Genomic DNA, 18186 nt, shown 5'->3' with positions numbered 1-18186 from the left:
TCGAGTCCAAATGCCACGAGGCGAAGTCTCCGTCAGGCGTATCAGGTATTTGAAAAAAGGCATAGATTTTTTTAACCACTTTACTGAATGAGGGCGCTGTGTATTACAAACAATTCAAACCAGAATGGCGGACCAAATTCACGAAATGGAGGACGAAATTGATGTCGAGGGATTTGACGACAAAGAAGGGTAACAGCTTGCTTACTTTGTGCCTGATTATTTTGTTTCACGAGGTAGATGGGGGCGTCAAAGATAGCTTGTAGTTTATGGTGGATTTTTGGGAAGACTTCTTGTGGGCTGAAGTTTTTTTTATCATTAGTTTTCAGGGTTGCATCAGTTTCGTTATTTTTGTTTCCTTTGACGATTTTCAGTTAAATTTCACTGCAGTTGAAGGGGGGAGGGAAAACTGCAATATTCTAACAAGTACTAGCTTATCCTTGTAGGTTTTCGGCCCGTCTATGGTGGTGGTCATTCATAGCAATGTTTTTTTTCTAGAAAAAAATGAATTCAGGACAGGAGTGAACAGTACTGTGGGTTCCAACGTCGGCTCCTCTTCCTTCAATTTGGACATAAATAACGAGGAGCCCTATGATTGGTTAGTGTGACCCCCAGTGTGCCACAGCCAACTGCCATTTCAACCCGTGCAGCTAAGAATTGCACACACATGTATGGAAAGTGGCTGTAGCCAATTTCCGTGTCTTGTGTATCAATATAGCAGCCGTAGTCAAAGATTTGGTCACGGCTCGTCTTCGCAAGTACACATGTAAACTGCATGACTCTCAGACACTGATCAGGAAATATTTGCACCTTCTTTTTGGAAAACGGCATGGTTTTAGCCCTTTTTGTTCTTGATACTCAAAAAAAAAGGAATGTAAGCTATCTTACATAAAATTCTTGGGGGAAATGAAGCAACATATCTATAGGTACTCAACTCGAATGGAATAGCTGTTCATCCCCTGTTAAATGTCATGCATAGCCTCTGGCGAAAAAGGCTCATTTTCCGAGGGGTTTGTGGGAGAGGAGGGGACGTCGGACCCCACAGTTCTGGGATAGGATGAACGCTGGTGACAAAGTTTTTGTTGTGAAAGGCAGTGTAATTTTTACCCTGAACAGACCTGGTACCGATATGCTTTTGCTCTTTTGCTGGCAACCATGGCAACACAACAGCAACTGAGTAAATGCAGTAACCGCTTTAGATATGTTACTATGAGGACTTAGAAATTTACCATGAGGAATCTTTGATTCCAGGCTTAACAGGCTTAAGGGCCTACGCCATTGTGAATTTTGGACATGTTGGAGGGAAAGAACTCCATCCTACACGGACACCAATTGACACCCTGTACATGTGCACAAACCCTGTGAGACTGGTCTGAAAACTTCTGTGTGATTTCTATGTGAATACCTCAATATTTTCACTGCTAAATGTAATGCAATTGTAATTGCTTTCAGTTGGCTAATAGGCCACTGCAGGGGGAAATACCAGTGGTGTCCGTATATGGAATTCTTTCCGTCTGGAGTTTATCTCCCTTGAAAAAAGAAAGCCTCCTTTAACTTTAAAAAACTGCCAGCCCTGTTAGACACTCACCCTTTGTGGTATCCTACAAACAGTATGTCCTTTACTTGGTTTACCCTTCACTTTGCTTTCTTTTAAATCTCCGTTGACCGACCACCCACCCACAGGTCAAGTGCCCTTCTGCCTAACACCCCTGTTCCGATCATCAGATCCAAGATATGGAAGGAGGTAATAATGATTGGTTTTATAGTCCAGACCATCGCAAGAACAGCCACAAACAGTTAAAGACCAGTTGGAAGACTAGACACAAGATTAATCACCAAACACAAGACAGGTCAGAAGATGAGTCATAAGATCAGACACAAGACCAAACACAAGACCAATCACCACACACAAGACATCACAAACAGTCGCAAGCTGAGTCATATATCAGACACAAGACCAAACACAAGACCAGTCACAAACAGTCACAAGATGAGTCATAAGACCAGACACAAGACTAAAGACAAGACTGGTTACAAGACTGGTCACAGTTAACATGGTGAACAATGACAGACGAATGCTTTTTCATTCAGTTCATTTAAGTAGCATGTGAGTTGAATTCAGATTGGAGGGCTTGTGTGGATCTTGTTGGCTCTTATGATGGTCTTAAGAGGTCTGGACCACAGCCCTGATCACGTTGTCTTCAAGACGTCTGGGTGGTTTAACTTAAGGGCAAGTCAGTGTTCTTGCAGAGCATAACTCATCCCCCTTTACTCGGATGATTGACTCAACGTACATGTACATATCTCTGAAATTTAGAAGCTGTGTTATTTCTGCTGTTCTGTACCTTAGCGTAGCGTATGTAGTATTGAATCTGAACCTGTGTCTGGGAATACTAAAAGCAATAAGGTGTATGTTGTACCAGTGAAGCGGTTTTTACACTAGGGGTCACCCATTGTGCTGCACCGCAGTATTTCAACTTTTTTTCACACAGAAATAATGGGTAGAAATAGTTTCTGAAGTTATTACACAGAAGGAGGACTACAGAGAAGATCATTTGATTCCAACGGACGCCTTTCTGATGATGTTACATTGGACTACCTTTGGACCTGCTAGGGTCCACTGAAAATCCATGCATCTTGAACGGCTCGTTTTTTAGCTCAATTTTGCAAACTTTCAGCATTTGTTTGCTTTATTTAGCATCTTTATACGTTTTTTATGATAACAGTTCGGCGTTCCTGTTTGCGATTGGACGGTTGACAACATGGACCTTGAGAGCCGGCTCACCATCGAGAACATGTTGCACGAAGAGCGGTATCCTTTACTTCCTCAAACAGCAGGGGTTGAAGTCACTGATTAATTCCTGGAAAAAAAGATTGAGAGATTCTGATGCCAGTCTGGCGATATCCAAGGCAAACAAGCCCTACTGTCTCGTGGTTTGTTTTTATTTTCCTGCCATTGACACCAGCGTTTAAAAATGCAAACCTAATACAGAGCTCTTGAGCGGTGTGTACAAAAAAAATTCTCAAGATTTGTTCCCTCAGTGGGAGTTGAATGAAAGCATTGCTATTTTGCCAACACATGGACTGAAGCCTCTGTAATGTTGTTTGTCTATTTCTTGAATTTGTTTATGCGAGTCCTAAACATAGAGTCTGTTTAGTACATCTCTTGAGTTCCCAGCATGGTTTTTCCTTTGTAAGTTCAGAAGGAATGCTACTTGATAATTGGTTGACAGTTGGTTAACTGGCATACACTATGTCGGCCTCATAATATATCTTCCAGATGAATGGATAAAATAATTGAACCTTCTATCTGGTACTTCTTCTTTTAGACAAACATAATTTACTTTTTGAATGAAAAGTCCTGAATAATCCTCTTCAGTCGATATCTGAGAACCAACAACGGGCCCATCACAAGAAGGTGAGAGATTTCTGTCATTATTCTTAAGAACTGTCTTTTCTCACATCTTATTGGCTTTGATTTGGGCTCGTCTGTCTCGACTTGCAAGTTGACCGTCAGACAAATGTTGTTGTTTAACATCTTCTCGCCATTTATTTCTGCTTGTCAATCCGTTTTGATTACGAGTGTTGTGTAGCTTTTCTTATCTGTGACTTTTTAGGCTTAATAAGAAGAAGTCTTCCCCGCATCTACGATGGACTCCTCACGAAAGGCTCCAGTTTGAGCAAGGATATGTGAGTAAAGGCAACCAATAGTGTTGACATTAACAGAAATACTTTACTGAAAGCACTTCAAGCTAGAAGAACCACTTCAAGCTAGAAGATTTGTAAACCTGTAAGGATTACATGGAGTACTTGTGATCGCGTTCATGTAATTTTTATTTGCTGTAGTGGGTCCTGTGTGCACACCCTCACACTTCACCGGTTGCCGGTTTTTATATGTCCAGAGAGGGTCTTTCTAGTCCATGGAGGCTGGCTGCGCATGGTACCCTGACTCAGCCATATGCTACAGCCAGTTGCCGTAGCAAATGTCACCTTGCTGCAGTGCCTCCAGAGAGGGTCTTCCTAGTCCATGGAGGCTGGCTGCGCATGGTACCCTGACTCAGCCATATGCTACAGCCAGTTGCCGTAGCAAATGTCACCTTGCTGCAGTGCCTCCAGAGAGGGTCTTCCTAGTCCATGGAGGCTGGCTGCGCATGGTACCCTGACTCAGCCATATGCTACAGCCAGTTGCCGTAGCAAATGTCACCTTGCTGCAGTGCCTCCAGAGAGGGTCTTCCTAGTCCATGGAGGCTGGCTGCGCATTGTACCCTGACTTAGCCATATGCTACGGCCAGTTGCCGTAGCATGTCACCTTGCTGCAGCGCCTTAGAGTGTAGAAAAGATTTCATCATAGCAGACGAAAGTTGTACAATCATTTTGAAATGACTCAAGAGCCAGTGCTTCAGTTCTGAAAAAGTTACTGTGACATCTCATTATTTTAAAAGGTCCACTTTGTTATTGACAGTCCTCTATTTCTGAACATATTTGTGTGTGTGTGTGTGTGCAGAGGAACTACGGTAACCGATGGACTGAGATAGCTCGATTAATCCCCACAAGGAGTCCCCTGCAGGTCAAGAACTACGCCAGGAACTACTTCCCCAAAAAGGTAAAAGTTGCTTCTTGGTTAATGCTAGATCAACCCTGATTCTCAAAAATTTCGTCGGAGGTTGGGGAGTTCTGCAGCCCAGCTGTCGTTACTTAACATGGGGCTTGATGCCCCTCCAAAGTGTCACAGGGGTGTAAGAATTCAGTTTTTTTTAGCTGATTTCAGCTTTTTTTGTTCCAATTTTTACTGTTTCAGCTTTTTTACACATCTGCTGTGTACAAAATTATGAGCACTTGTTCTGTTTTAGCTTTGGTTGAATGTGGCCACTCACATCCCCCACTGTCAACCCTGCCACTGGGTTGACAACGGGGGTGGATTTTGGAGGACTGAGGAAGGATCCGAGGAAGTTTATAGAAGAAACAGAGTTAAGCTCTGATTTCCTGGCATTTCAGTGTTATGCATTCCCAGCCAACAACAGTGCTGCTCACCGTTGGTGACTGACGAAGAGACATTGGTCAGAGCAACTTTTTTGTTAAGCTTGCCCTCCGTAGACTTTGAGCGGATTGCTTTGGTTTGTTCACCCAGTTCAGCTGCTGTCCCGGGCTTCCTACCAAGTAAGATGTAGAGAGTTTAAAAAGAATATTTGAGGAGAGGAGGCTCTGAGAATGGCCACCTACAAAGTAAAAGCAAATCCCTTCTTGTTTTTCTCTCTGCCTTTGCAGATGAAGTCGCCATCCGATGTGAGTGCCGATGTCCACAGCCAGGATCTGGTAAACAGAGATGGTCCTAATGATGAAGCCAAGATTCACTCCCACCTGCCCGAATCCCTCGACACAGGATCGCCGACCGTCCCAACGAGGCTGCACCCCCCCTGCATGAGGCACGCCCCCTGCACATCGAGGCGCAGGCACTTCCAGAAGTTCGGTTTCGCCAACCTCAGCCCGTCGCGGCTGCTCAAGTCGCGCTCGGGCAAGGACGCGCTGGCCTCCATAAAGATAGCCAAGGAGAGGTCGGTGCAGAGGGCAAAAGCCCCAGCGCCCAAGGGCAGCAGGCCAGACAAGCGGCTGCGCAAAGGGAAACAGGTACATCGAGCCAAGGGTCGGGGGACAAAAGCCAAGGCGAAGGATGAGAGAACGCTGGGTCAAAGCGGACATCTGAGAGACCAGTCCAGGGATGCGACAGAAGGCAGCGGCGCAGGCCTGTTTGAGCAAGGAGGCGGGGTGATCAGGATGAGGCCAGAGGGCTCAGAAGATGAAGATGTAGATGTTGAAGATGACACAGTGGGAGGAGATACGTACCGGGAGAACCTGCTGATGGGTGAGAAATATCTCAGTAGAAACTTGATTTACATCATGAAGATTTGGATGTGTGGTTTGCCCTTTGCCAATGGAATTTTTCTTATATACTAAATACTCTATGCTGAGAGCTGGTAAAAAATAATCAATCAAAAAACAATAAAAGCGAAAAATGATTAAAGTTCATAACAAATCCATGCCAGTTTACATGTAGAAAAAATTCAAATTTGTGATAACTTGCATTCAAATTTATTTAAGCCACATATAAAAAAGAAAGTTAGGCTTTGAACCCCAAATACCCTGGCACCACCCTATCAGAGACTACATTACAATGTGATGGATTCAGGGAACAAGATCAAAAGTGGCCTCCCATTAATTGGTCTGGGTGTGAGGTAGCCCTCTGATCCAATTTGAGCAGAAAAGGTGTTCCCATGTAAAGGTTTCAAGGAGTACTGAGACTTAAGATGCCAATTTCTCTTTCTCAATTTTTATGCCGCTGCATTGCGTCATCATTTCAATATATTTGAACAATGACTGTCTGCGAATTGTAACTGTTTTGTTTTGCCCCACTTGTATCCTCGCCGACTTGCATTTTCACCCCCAAATTCCTTTGAATCTGTACTGTTTTTCATTATCCCTAACCCCCCTAAGCCCTTTTTGCGAGGGACCCTCCTCAATCCTCCAAAATCTTCCAATTTGGGGGGTGAAAAAATTGGATTCTGCCTCAATCCTTCAAAATCCTCTGGCAATTCCTGTCATTATGTTGAGGCAGTGCGAAGGGCATTCTTGAGCAGTGCGGTTGATTCGAAAGAAACATGGGGCTGAATTTATGCATGACTAAGCAAACAACAACACAAGGTCTAACCCATGACCTTCACTCATGGCGTCCTTCACAATAAGCCATGCACTTTTGCCATTCACCCTCAACCCCCCAAAGTCCTCCAAAACCTCCCGAAGGATTTTGAAGGATTGAGGAGGGTTAGGGTTAAAGATAAATTGTTCATATTCGTTTTCATGTTCAGGTCTTGCAGTCACCTGCGATCGTATCTACAACAATCTCATCACGCCCTCTGGAGACCCAACGGTGTCCGCCACCTTGTCCCTTGATATGGGACAGAAAGATGCCAGTGCAAAGAACAAAGCGAAGACCTTGCCTAACGTCCCCCGTGGGTCAAAGGTAAGAGATCACAAGGTCATTCCTGAAGGGCTCTGCATTCCGGAGCTGGCCTGGAACGCCGATCACACATACAGTATGTCGGTCAGGACGCTGCACAAACTGGGTATTTTGGGAGCAACTTCTAATTCAACACAAAACATTGGCGAAAGGGCTACCGGATCGTATTGTTCAAGGCAGTTGAGTCAGGGTGCGGTCTTAGACTCTGATAACGAAGCCAAAACATTCATAAAAGAGGAACCAGACGACATTCCAGAGGAGGAGGAAATTTTCCCTTTGAAATCAGAACCAGTGGATTCTCCAGAAGTTCTTCCTCAAGACGGAGAAATCGGCGTAGATTTCAAAACTGAACCCGAAGAAAGCGAAGTAGTGATTTGGAACATGGAACCAACAGAGTGTCATGTGCAGGAGGAACCATGTGATGTGGGTAGCTACAACTCAAGTGCCTTGGGACAAGAAGACGTAGGACAGGTGATGGACATGTGCGAACATATTGAAACCCATTTATCCAAGGAACAGGATGCTGGAACACCCCTCAGTGGAAATTCAGAGGTCCAACCTTCAGATACACCTACCCACAATTCTGTCCCAGGATCGTACCGGGAGCACGAGTTGGAGGGGTGCGTGAGCTCCGAAGGGAGTAGGGCTGTCCCTCAGCCAGTAACTGTGCCAGCACCCCTTGAAAATAATCCAGGGAACCCAGAAGCAGAGATGGAGAGTGAAGAGGAGACAGGTGGATTGAACCATGAGGATGGAAATAGGGGTGGTATTGAAGATCTAGAGAAAGAAGAGTCTGTAGACAGCAACAGTGGCGAAGACAAGAAGCAAGAAGCTGGTGAGTATTTTGTTTTCACAGAAGTCTTATATGACCAGGGTAAAATAGACCAAATAAATAAATGTGACCCACCATCCCGAAACCAGGAAGGAGGTAACTTCACAACCCTAAAATAGTGGAACTTCCACTCTTCAGATTTTCGTGGGAGTTTACTGCTATCACTACTTGTAAGAAGCTTCTTGCAGACAGAATTTGGATTTAACATGGATCACTTTAAAGTGTTAAAAAAAACAGCTGAAGGAGAGGAATTGTCCAACATTCCAAATACCGACTATAGCCTGGATTTGGGATGGTGGTTCAGAAATAGTTGCGACGGTCACGCCTTGTTCACACCTCCCAGTTTTAGCTAAAACCCAGGCTGTCTGCAAAACTTGTCCTGACAAAATCTTTCCCCGAGAGATATTTAAGAAGAAAAGTTCAGATTGAGTACTCCGTTTTTGTTTCACCGATTTATTAAAATCGACTTTATCGTGATTTGATGCAACGGTGGAAATGTCTGAGTGATCCAAATCCACATCCCGAGGCTGAAATGACGACCTTAGACCCAGGCCAGTGCAGTTGGAGGGGAGGAGGGAAGGAGAGAAATGTTTTGACGGCTACGTTATTCTTCTCAGGGCCATCAAGAGAGTGCCATCTGCAGCTGGACCAGATTGAAGACTGGGAGAAGGGAGCCATGCCGGAGTTCTTTGAAGGCCGACCCGCCAAGACGCCGCAGCGCTACCTCAAGATCAGGAATTACATCTACCAGCTGTGGTATTTCATGTCAATTTGCTTCCTTCTTGAAGTTGTGGACATCGCCCCTTTCTGTTTTTGTGATGTGGGTCGTTCCGTGAGGTTGGGGCACAATTTGTCACGGTGCCCTCGTTATCATCCAAAACGTGTACCACCTGTCACGACCTCTAGAGTTAGGGCATTTACTCTGTAAAAATAACACACACCTCTGTATCCAGCCTTGCAAGATGTATAACAATGTCAATTTGGAATCCACTTGTAGGGAAATAACTGTTTATTTTTATGGAGCCCATGTAACAATTGACACCATCACAAATTGTGCCCCAACCTCATGGAATGACCCATGTCCCTGTATAATGTACATGTGTATCTAACGGTGGGGAAGTTCTGTTTGACTTTTATTCTGAAATACCTTCAGGTCTCCAAGACCTTTAGTTGTTTGTTGGGTTCTTTTGAACTCAGCGTGCTTCACACTTTCCTCTCAGTGGATTCTATTGAACAGGCATCATCACAACTTCTGTGTTTTTGGGGATTGTGGCAATTTTACCCACATTTTGTGAGAAAGCTTCCGACAAACCAAAATTTAAGTCAGTAGAGAAAAGATGTCGGTTGATTTGGTTATCCTCCTTTATCAGGCTGCAGACTAAGCCCAAATACTTGAACAAAGCCGTCGTCCGGCAGGGACTCAAGAACTGTGGAGACGTCAACTCCATCGGTCACATCCATCGCAGCCTGGAGACGGCTGGCGCCATCAACCACGGAGTGGGTGGGTAGCGAAGTTTAAAGGCAGTGGCAAGTGCGCTCATCTAATGTTTTTATGTACTCAGGATCAACTTGCTGCCCTGTCACGGAAAATGTGCATAGGTGTGCTCAGTTGCTATGTTTATCACCGTGAATAGTGTTTACACCCAACTAATTTTTCTGTTTGTTTTTTTTTTTTGTCCGTTGATTCAGCTAACCCCCATCGGGCCATCATTGAATGTCGAGCCAGTGCGATACGTCAGCGCTCAACGTCAAAGACCAATGAACCAGAAGCTCCTAGAGAGTCCAAGGTAATCACTTGTCTCCCACGACGATACATCTATTGGTGAACTGATGGTGTTCCCAATCAGAGCAGGCAGTACACTCAAGGAAAGTATTCTCAAGTGCAAAAACAGCATTTCTTAATTACTTGCATCTTACAGAGACCTCGCAAGAAGAGGATTTTTCATCTGGAGTCCGAAATTGGCCTGCAATCAGAAGAAAAACTGCTCCCAAGGAAGAGTGTCAGGTTGGTTTCCTCCCAAGTCTGCTAGTCCTGGTTAGGGTAACAAGTGCATACTTCACAACTGCATATTTTAAAAAAAAGACTTCCAAGGACTTAGTTTTTATCAAAGATCATATAGCGCCGCGAACCGGCGCAAGATGGTGAACTTCACAGTGAATTCATGTAAAACGTTGTAATCGCATGGGCACCATTTGAGCAAGTGATACGCCTGCGCAATGCACAGTAATGCACAGGCGCTGCAGCAGCCACGTGCACCTGGTGAGCCTGCGCCCAAGCATTACCGTAAAACTGCGCAGGTGTATCGCTTGCTCAAATGGCGCCCATGGTAATTACACCTTTTGGGCAGAGTTATCCATCTTGCGCCTTCGGCGCTATACGATCTATATGATCTGGTTTTTGTGTTGGAAATGTTTCCATTTCAAAGTATATGAACTACAATCCTTTGAGTGGAACATCTTGCTCTCTTTTTCAGTGCGCTCTTTTCATTTTCGTTATTGCTGACTTGCCGTCCATCTGTCCTGCTTTTCAGGTCTGGGACCCGGAAGTCCAAACCCGTGGCCTACGATCCCTTCAAGCTGATTGAATGCTGCAAGTTCACTGAAGAGACAGAGGTATAAGAACCATGGCTTTGAACTGGCCTTGGCGTGTCGACACAAAATGCTGGAAACATAGTACTTGAGAATTCCAGAATGATCACACTTTGGCCATTCCGAGAATGATTGACACCATTATCCAGCCGCTCATGCCACATAGGTATCCACAGCACGATAAAAAAAAAACACACTGTGTTCAAAAGTGTGAAGTAGTCAAACCGTGAATGGGCTTCCTCCATGCCGTCTTTATGTTATGTAACTATTATGTTATGTAACTATTATGTTATGTAACTATTATGTTATGTAACTATTATGTAACTATTTCACGTTTCATTCTTTGTTTTCTCAAATGTTTTCTTCCAGGCTCCGTTTCATGTCCGGATCCAGTCCGATGCGATGGTCATCATGGATGTGGTAAGTCCTGTTCAGGCAACATCTCAAAAAGTTGCAACATTACTGTTCCCACCGTAACACTCCAATACCGAACACGGTGAGTTCCCCTTTGGGAATTTGCCCCGTCCCTGTTGGAAATGGAACGTTTTGTGCAAAAGCAGTGGCTACAGTAAGTAATGTTCTTGTTAGAACGTTCTTAAACATTGAAATGCGCCCTCACCTGTCAAACAGTTCCTGTGTGTAAAAATCAAAGAGTCCACATTCTGAGCTACCCTCTGAAGAATCCTTGGTTTCATTGCCGGAATGAAATCAACTGAAATGGAAAACAATTAGCATGCATGGCAATTTCTTTGTGGTCGCCAGCACTCCCACATGTCGTCGACCGAGGTGATTGGCCTGCTGGGAGGCAAGTTCAGCAAGGAGGACAGCATCTTGGATGTTCTGCTTGCCGTTCCCTGCAACAGCATCAGCACAGGCATGCAGTGCGAGATGGATCCAGGTAGGCGAACAAGACGACAGTTTTATATTCCTTCATCTCCCCGAAAACCAACTTCCTTCTCAAGTTTCCCTTGCCCCGCGACGATCTGAATTTTCTCATCCTCAGTGAAAGTGTGTTGCCATTTTGTTGTAGTTTCCCAGACGGAGGCCTACGAGTCCATCCGAGCCAAGGGCTACCAGGTTGTAGGCTGGTACCACAGCCATCCGGCCTTTGCTGCCAACCCGTCAGTGCGGGACATAGAGACCCAGTCGGGGTTCCAGGTCAGTTGCCCCCCGCAGGTCTCTGGGGACATTCCTGTATTCGAGCCCAAGAGACCAGTAAATTTCAAGTCAGTTTTGCGAGCGCGCATGCAGTGCGTGAACAAATAACAGCATCATGTGCCATAGTGCATTCGGATAGCTTGGGATCTTAGCACAGGACTGGATTTCTTGCAATTGACTTGCAATGGCCTCCTCAGTGGCACAACCTTAGAGGGGCCTTGATGATAGAATAATGGAAAGAGTCAATGGTTCTTTGCTTTCGTTTATTGTCTGCCTGTGTGGGCAAGTGGGAGGGGGCGGGGCTCGATGTTATCGTGGGGAGGGGGGTGCCCAATTTCTGTTAAGGGTTTGTTAATCCTGTTCACTGATATTATTACCATTAACTTTACAATCAAATCTGGCAATCAGTATTGAAAGTCATTACAGTGGTTGCGCCATGCTTTCAAGCAGGTGATCCCCACATGTTGAATACCTGTTCCACCAATGGGGTGTTACAGTTTGCCAGATGGGATGCATGCCTGAAGTCGACCGACTGGCCGCAGTCATGAAGTCTCAACAGCTTCGCGTATTAAGTGATGCCTTTTTAACACACTGTGCCATAAAACATGGCCTGGTGCTCCATGTACTTCGGTTCACTCTATACCCAACGTCCCGTTCGATGAGTGATTGTTTGTCTGGACTACGTCTGTTCCCTCCAGGGTTGGTTCAGTCAAGGCGGAGCGCCATTCATCGGAATCATCATCAGCCCCTGCCACAACTATCAGGTCTCGCAGTCCAAGGTCTGCTGTCTGACCGTCAGCAAGGATTGGTCACCAGAACTCAAATGCAGTGAGTACATGAGCTCCCTGAACATCAAAGGCGCCAAATTGAAATAGAAGTGCTGGAGAGGATTCTCGATGTTTGGATGAGGAGTCGTGTCAAAGAGTGGGCTCCCCTGGGGTGGCATTTTGGTGATGGGAGGGGAGGCACCTGTGAGCTCAAACCTGTCAAAGTCGCTCTGAAAGCAAACAAACTGCTGTTTTCATATAAGCTGTGGTTATCTGAAGATTTCGAAGGGGGAGTTTGAAGGGGGGGGCACAGACATCCCCCCTTTCATTACACTGACACTACATGCCAAGTCTGAGAGGGGGTGTATTGGGCGAGTTCAAACATTCAGTGAGTGGTAATCCACTGGACTTAACTGTTTTACTCACTTTACTCACGTACTTCTCACTTCTTTGTCTTTTTTGAATTTCTAATCAGTTTATGTTTTTGTTTTCCTAACTGTGTTGCACCATGGGCATCTCTCGAGGCAGAAACCGGCATGTTATAAATATTCATTATTATTATTATGTAGGTGAAGTGTCATATTGTCCTTTGTTCTCTTCTAGGCAGCTGCATGATTTTTTTTGTATTCGGGGAAACAAGTTGTCAGTGGCAGATTTCAAATTGGAAGAAGGGGGGGGTGGAGTGGGACAATGAGGGAGGCGGCACAAATGTAAGAGGGGTGTGTTTGGGTAGTGCCACCTACTCCCGGAATTTGCCAAAGTAGTGCAGCGAGCATGGTGCTTTCGGATGACTGAAAATCAGCAGCCTAGTCGACTCAGAGAGTCTGGGTACCATCTGGAACGACTTGATACCACGCAAATGTGGCATCAAAGTAAAATGAAACCTTAGCAACCTTACTGTTTTTTATGTGTGCACCAGGAAAGCCGTATCAGTTTGACTTCACCATCTCCCACAGCCACTGCGATGACGTCCTCACGATGAACACCATTTCCAGCGTGGTGACCAAGTTTGCCATCTACAAGCAGTGAGTTTTCCTTCCATTGCCACGGAAAAGTACACTACGCTGCTAGGTGAAAAAAGGTTGCCAGCCAAAATGGCGCTTGATGCACATTCCCAGTGACTGGTCCTCAGCCAACTTCTGCTCAGCACATAAAGTGACTAAGCAGTATTTTCTGCCTACAAGTTGCACGAAATGCAACGTTCACACAGAAATGCACCGAGCACGGAAACATTTTTCTAATCAAAAATTGGCCGCCAGCATGACAAGCCGTGCGAGTATATTCCTCAATCAGCGGATGAACTGACTCTTGCTCAGAACACGAATATGCTTAGAAGCACCTCAGCTCAGCATCTTCACGAAATCCGGCCCTAGTTGCACAACCGATTTTTGAATTGTTCACTCGGTGATGTCATGAAATCAGTCCAAATACCACTAACAGATTGCTGATTGCCTGGTGGCGTGTTCATTAAGCTCTCGTGTTTTGTTCTCAAAATTTGGTCTGAATTTTGACTTGAGAGTTCACGTGGAATATGACTGTTTCTCTTCCATGTAGCCGTTCTGAGATGCTGTGCTTGTGGTCCAAGTTTTATGACATCTCTTTCCTGGAAAAGGTGAGTTTCAACTTTGTAAGGGATCAACGCTAACAATTAGTTAAATCTGCAGGGCATTTGAAATGGTACTGGAATCTCGTATCACTTACATTATTAAATTCTGACAATATTTGAATCCCAAAGCTTCTTCACAATATGAGTTTTCCTCTGCAAGTGTTGAGTTTACCTAGGGCCATGCTGCCACAAAGACCCACCGTGAGAACAGTCCTACATCCCCGCCATCAAGGTTTCCTTTGTGCGGTGGAATGGTCGGGGTACAAAACATTGGATCAATTTCAGATGGGCATTGAGTGGATCTCGGTGCAGGGGTTCATTTCAGCTCATGCATGGCTAAATTTTTCTTTTATCTCTGTATCCTCCTTAGATGCTGCTGTCCATAAAGACCTACATGTGTCCCAATCAGCAGGACGATTTACTGAGGCAGATCAAAGATTTCATTACCGCGGAGTTCACCACCAAAACTGCAGCTACCATCAAGGAGGAAAACGACAGTTGAAGTAAGCCGTATGATCACTAGTCCCATCCAACTGGTTGCCTCCTGGCTTTCCGTTAGTCCCAAGCCAGGTTAAATCTCCATCGTCTGATTGGTGGATCCTTGGTCACGTGTCTTGACTTATTCATCCCAGTGGATAGAGCAGCTGCATCTCCAAAATGGAATGTTCCATTTTGCAGGAAAACAGATCGCTCTATGTTCCATCCATCCATTGGCTCAGTCACACTGTTGCTGGTGCTAAAAATCAGTGGGCTCTTCACGCACAATGACAATAAACCTGACACACCATTTTGCACTTTGGAGCCATCCTGATCGAGCCATCCGGATCTCGCTAGTACAATGTAACATGCTGTGTGATGAGTTTGTAAAACACTCAGGACCAACTGAAGCATTGACCGATTCAGAACAGGACCCCTCGTACCTTGTGAATTTGTGCGGGACTGAAAACGGAAAACAGCCAGTTGTCCAAAGAGAGGATTTATTGAGGCACTGTATGAAACAATGTTTCACATTTGGGCAGGGGAAAGAATCATTTCGTTCCATTCTGCTCAGCTTTGCCCCGTGGAATGGAACGTTCCATCTGCTACTTCATGACATCATTCCTACGGTTGCAGGCATAAACTTTCATTCATACCAAACCAGGCTTCCTTTCGCGTCAACCGAGGGAGTCTGCACCAAAAAAAACATGTTTCAGGATTGCAGCTGGAACCTTTTTTGTAGCTTTGGTGACCAGTGTCAGATAGGTGAAGTGAACATTATGCCTGGTGATCGGGTAATCGTTTTTCCTGCTTATTGTGATAAACAGAGTTGATGCTTCATTGGAAGTGCCAGTTTTTTTATGTTTACAATTCTTGGTCCGTTTTCGCCAACGCTCAGTGAACTTGAAAGATGATGGACAGGCAAACCCACAAAGGTAGTTTTGCTGTGGTTGGGTGTTTAGGATGTTGGACTCTAAAATCAGTGGGAGCAGAGTTACACTCTGCCAGAATCAGGGCAATCACGGGAGTGCCAGATTTATAATTGCAACGGGTAAAAATTCCTGTGCTCCGATGACTTTCAGTGGCACTGCCATCGTCTTATCGCCTGCTGGTGTCTTGAATGGTGTCTTGTTGCCAAATCTACCAGTGTGTGCAGGCAACCCATAGCACTTGTATCTCTGACGTGCTTGAAGGAGGGTTGGAGGTACACGCACGGGAGACATTAAGCCCCAAGGAAAAGCACCACTGGGTTGGCTCCTGTGTGCATTGGGAAGAACATGGGACGGTCAGACGGGTAATGAAAGCTTAATATTACATTCTCCCCTCCAAGTAAGTTGACTTTGGCCAACAGAGGGCGCTAGTCCACTGGACCAGCTGTACAAACAAAGCTCATGCCACCCCTTGCAGGCGGACATTTTCACTCCAAGGTCAGCGAACAAAGAAATGGCCCAGCACCGAAATAAACTTTTAGCCATTTTCTCTCCATTGTTGTGCAAAGTGAAAGACCTTCTTTCACCGTGCCATAGTTTAATCAGTTATAAAGAGTAAATCTACATACAATGCTTCACTACTTGACCGTGTTTCTACCCATTGTGTCGGTTTTATTTCCCTTAGTAAGCAGGTGAATACTTCAATAGAAACAAGAGCTCTTTCATTCAGATATGTATCTCTGCAGGTTACAAAGTGTCCTTTTCTTCAAAGCAATGTTGGGATGTTTTGGAAACTGCAGAAATTTGCGTGGTCTATTTTTCCCCGAGAAATTTATCTGTCGTATTTGCCAATTTTTGTTTTCATTGTTTTGTTTTGCTATGATGGGGCAGTGTCGACACCACATTTGGAGAACATAGAATTCGTCTACATAATGTTCGTTTGTAATGTCAGTGATCAGAGTAAATTAGCATGGAGCATCACTGCCATATGGTGTAGAGCACATTTTTAACTCACCTTGTTCCGTTTATTTTTATATCACAGTTTGTAAATAATATTAAATATGTAAATTGAAATTGCACAAAGAAATAAAATTAACCTAATTTAGTCACAGGTTAAGACATTTGAATGCGGGTCCAATCTTTTGTAAACTTCCATGGTAAAACCTTGTAAGCAATTTCTTTTCATTTATATAGCAAAGATTTGGAAAATCTTATTTCCCTGTACATAAAATTTAATCTGAACCCGACATTTGATTCTTACTCGGAAGTCAACCGATAATTTTATCAAAAATGTTTTCTCAGGTTTTTTTTGTGTCAGTACCCACTGCAATGTCTACAGTTTCATTCAAAATCTACTTGCATTTATCCGGATTACATGTGTGCTTTCTGATAACACTTTTCTTATTCCTAAGATAGTCCCTTGTTTCCATGCAACATTCGAGTTTCTCCCACTCGATGGCTCAGCGCAGACAAAGCGGCAGTCATCTGGTGTCTAGACACCTATGGACGGGACAGATTGAAAAGTAGGGCTCTGAATCTCCTAAAACCTTTGGATTTGTTCAAGAGGAGTAGATGTTAAACCTTTTGAAAGAGAGACAAGTTTTTATTACCTGTGGGATCCTATTAGGCGACCCATTAAAACTCCAAAGTAATTTGAACTAGACCTGACCTCGGTTTCACAGCCACAAATTTTTCAAGAGGGATATCAGAATTTAGAACTGCACCGAGTGTTGTGATTTTTGGGGTTCTTCCATTCCAACATAACTGTCAATGAATGGTGCATGGTTGGCAACCTGTGCTGTTGGTAGTCCAGTCGTGGGCCCAGGAAAGCCAGCAGCATTTAGGTGGTAACCACCCGTGCCTATAAGCCAGGTCTAACTTACATGTAGTCTTGGTTCCAAGGCTCCTGTGCTTTTCTTTTTACTTTCCTCCTTTCCTTCCCTTGTGGAAAAATGAACATTCATTTTGATCGATTCCTCAACTGTACAATAAGCCCATCATCCTGTACATTGAACCCTTTGTTGGTGCTGCAGTGCGGATTTGTCCGCGGGTGACAAATATCAAGAAGTAATGCCTTGGGCAAAGACCAAGAGTGACTGTGTTTAGCTTTAGTGATCCACATCACTGTATGTGTATTTGACAAGTCTAGGAATCGGCCCTCCTTCGCATGGCGTCTCGGCGGACTACCAGTGGACTGATCGTTACTCATGATCCATAATTATAGGCCTATGTGTACAGGATTCAGTATTTAAACTGATTGGCTGTCAGTTAAAGGCAGTTGTTCTTCCAAACCACTTGCAATCTCTTCTGAGGTCATGAAGAAAATCAGCGGAAGATTGGATTCGCTCAGATCAGAGGGACAGAGTCATACTCCATACCCTTTTGATTTTGAAAATTAGGGTAATCCATGATAGAAGACAGGATTTTATGGAATGTTTTTTCGTGAAACATTTTGTATAGTTCATTGGGGAATGACTACTACAAAATAAGTAAATGCTGAAAAAAATATCAAAACTGTTGCTTGGAGATGTCAATAATGGAGAGACTTCATGGTCGCCTTGATCAGAATTTGGCATGGGGGTTACTGACAGGGATCAGGTGACATTACTGCCACAGTTTTCGCAAAAAAAAGCTACAACATTCACTCTTAGTCCTTCTAATATCAAGTTAGACTAGGGCCAAGTCAATTCGAATAATTCACTATTCAAATATTCAACCTTCAATCTGATCGAATATCCGAATATTTTCGGTCGTACCCACCGGCAGATTGTTGATGAACAAACCATATACAAAATCAGTTGCATTAAAACGCATATTTA

General features: G+C 44.4%; 1 protein-coding gene across 1 annotated transcript; it reads left to right on the top strand.

Moving 5' to 3' along the window:
* The first annotated feature begins 85 nt into the window (after positions 1–85).
* On the top strand, positions 86–17035 carry mysm1 (Myb like, SWIRM and MPN domains 1). Its single transcript, XM_022231646.2, has 20 exons — positions 86–189; positions 1681–1741; positions 2724–2809; positions 3377–3415; positions 3615–3687; positions 4502–4600; positions 5263–5857; positions 6858–7844; positions 8459–8597; positions 9212–9342; positions 9531–9628; positions 9761–9846; positions 10373–10454; positions 10800–10850; positions 11193–11328; positions 11461–11588; positions 12287–12416; positions 13275–13380; positions 13910–13967; positions 14332–17035. Exons 1-20 carry the CDS (start codon positions 125–127, stop codon positions 14461–14463), a joined length of 3282 nt encoding a protein of 1093 aa, XP_022087338.2. The 5' UTR covers positions 86–124; the 3' UTR covers positions 14464–17035.
* Positions 17036–18186: the final 1151 nt, after the last annotated feature.

Source organism: Acanthaster planci, linkage group LG12 (assembly GCF_054643075.1).
Source record: "Acanthaster planci isolate LZ-2023a linkage group LG12, COTS_SCS, whole genome shotgun sequence".
NCBI lineage: Eukaryota > Metazoa > Echinodermata > Asteroidea > Valvatida > Acanthasteridae > Acanthaster > Acanthaster planci.
The sequence above is the reverse complement of the archived record's forward strand: the minus strand, read 5'-3'. Positions and strand labels throughout refer to the sequence as shown.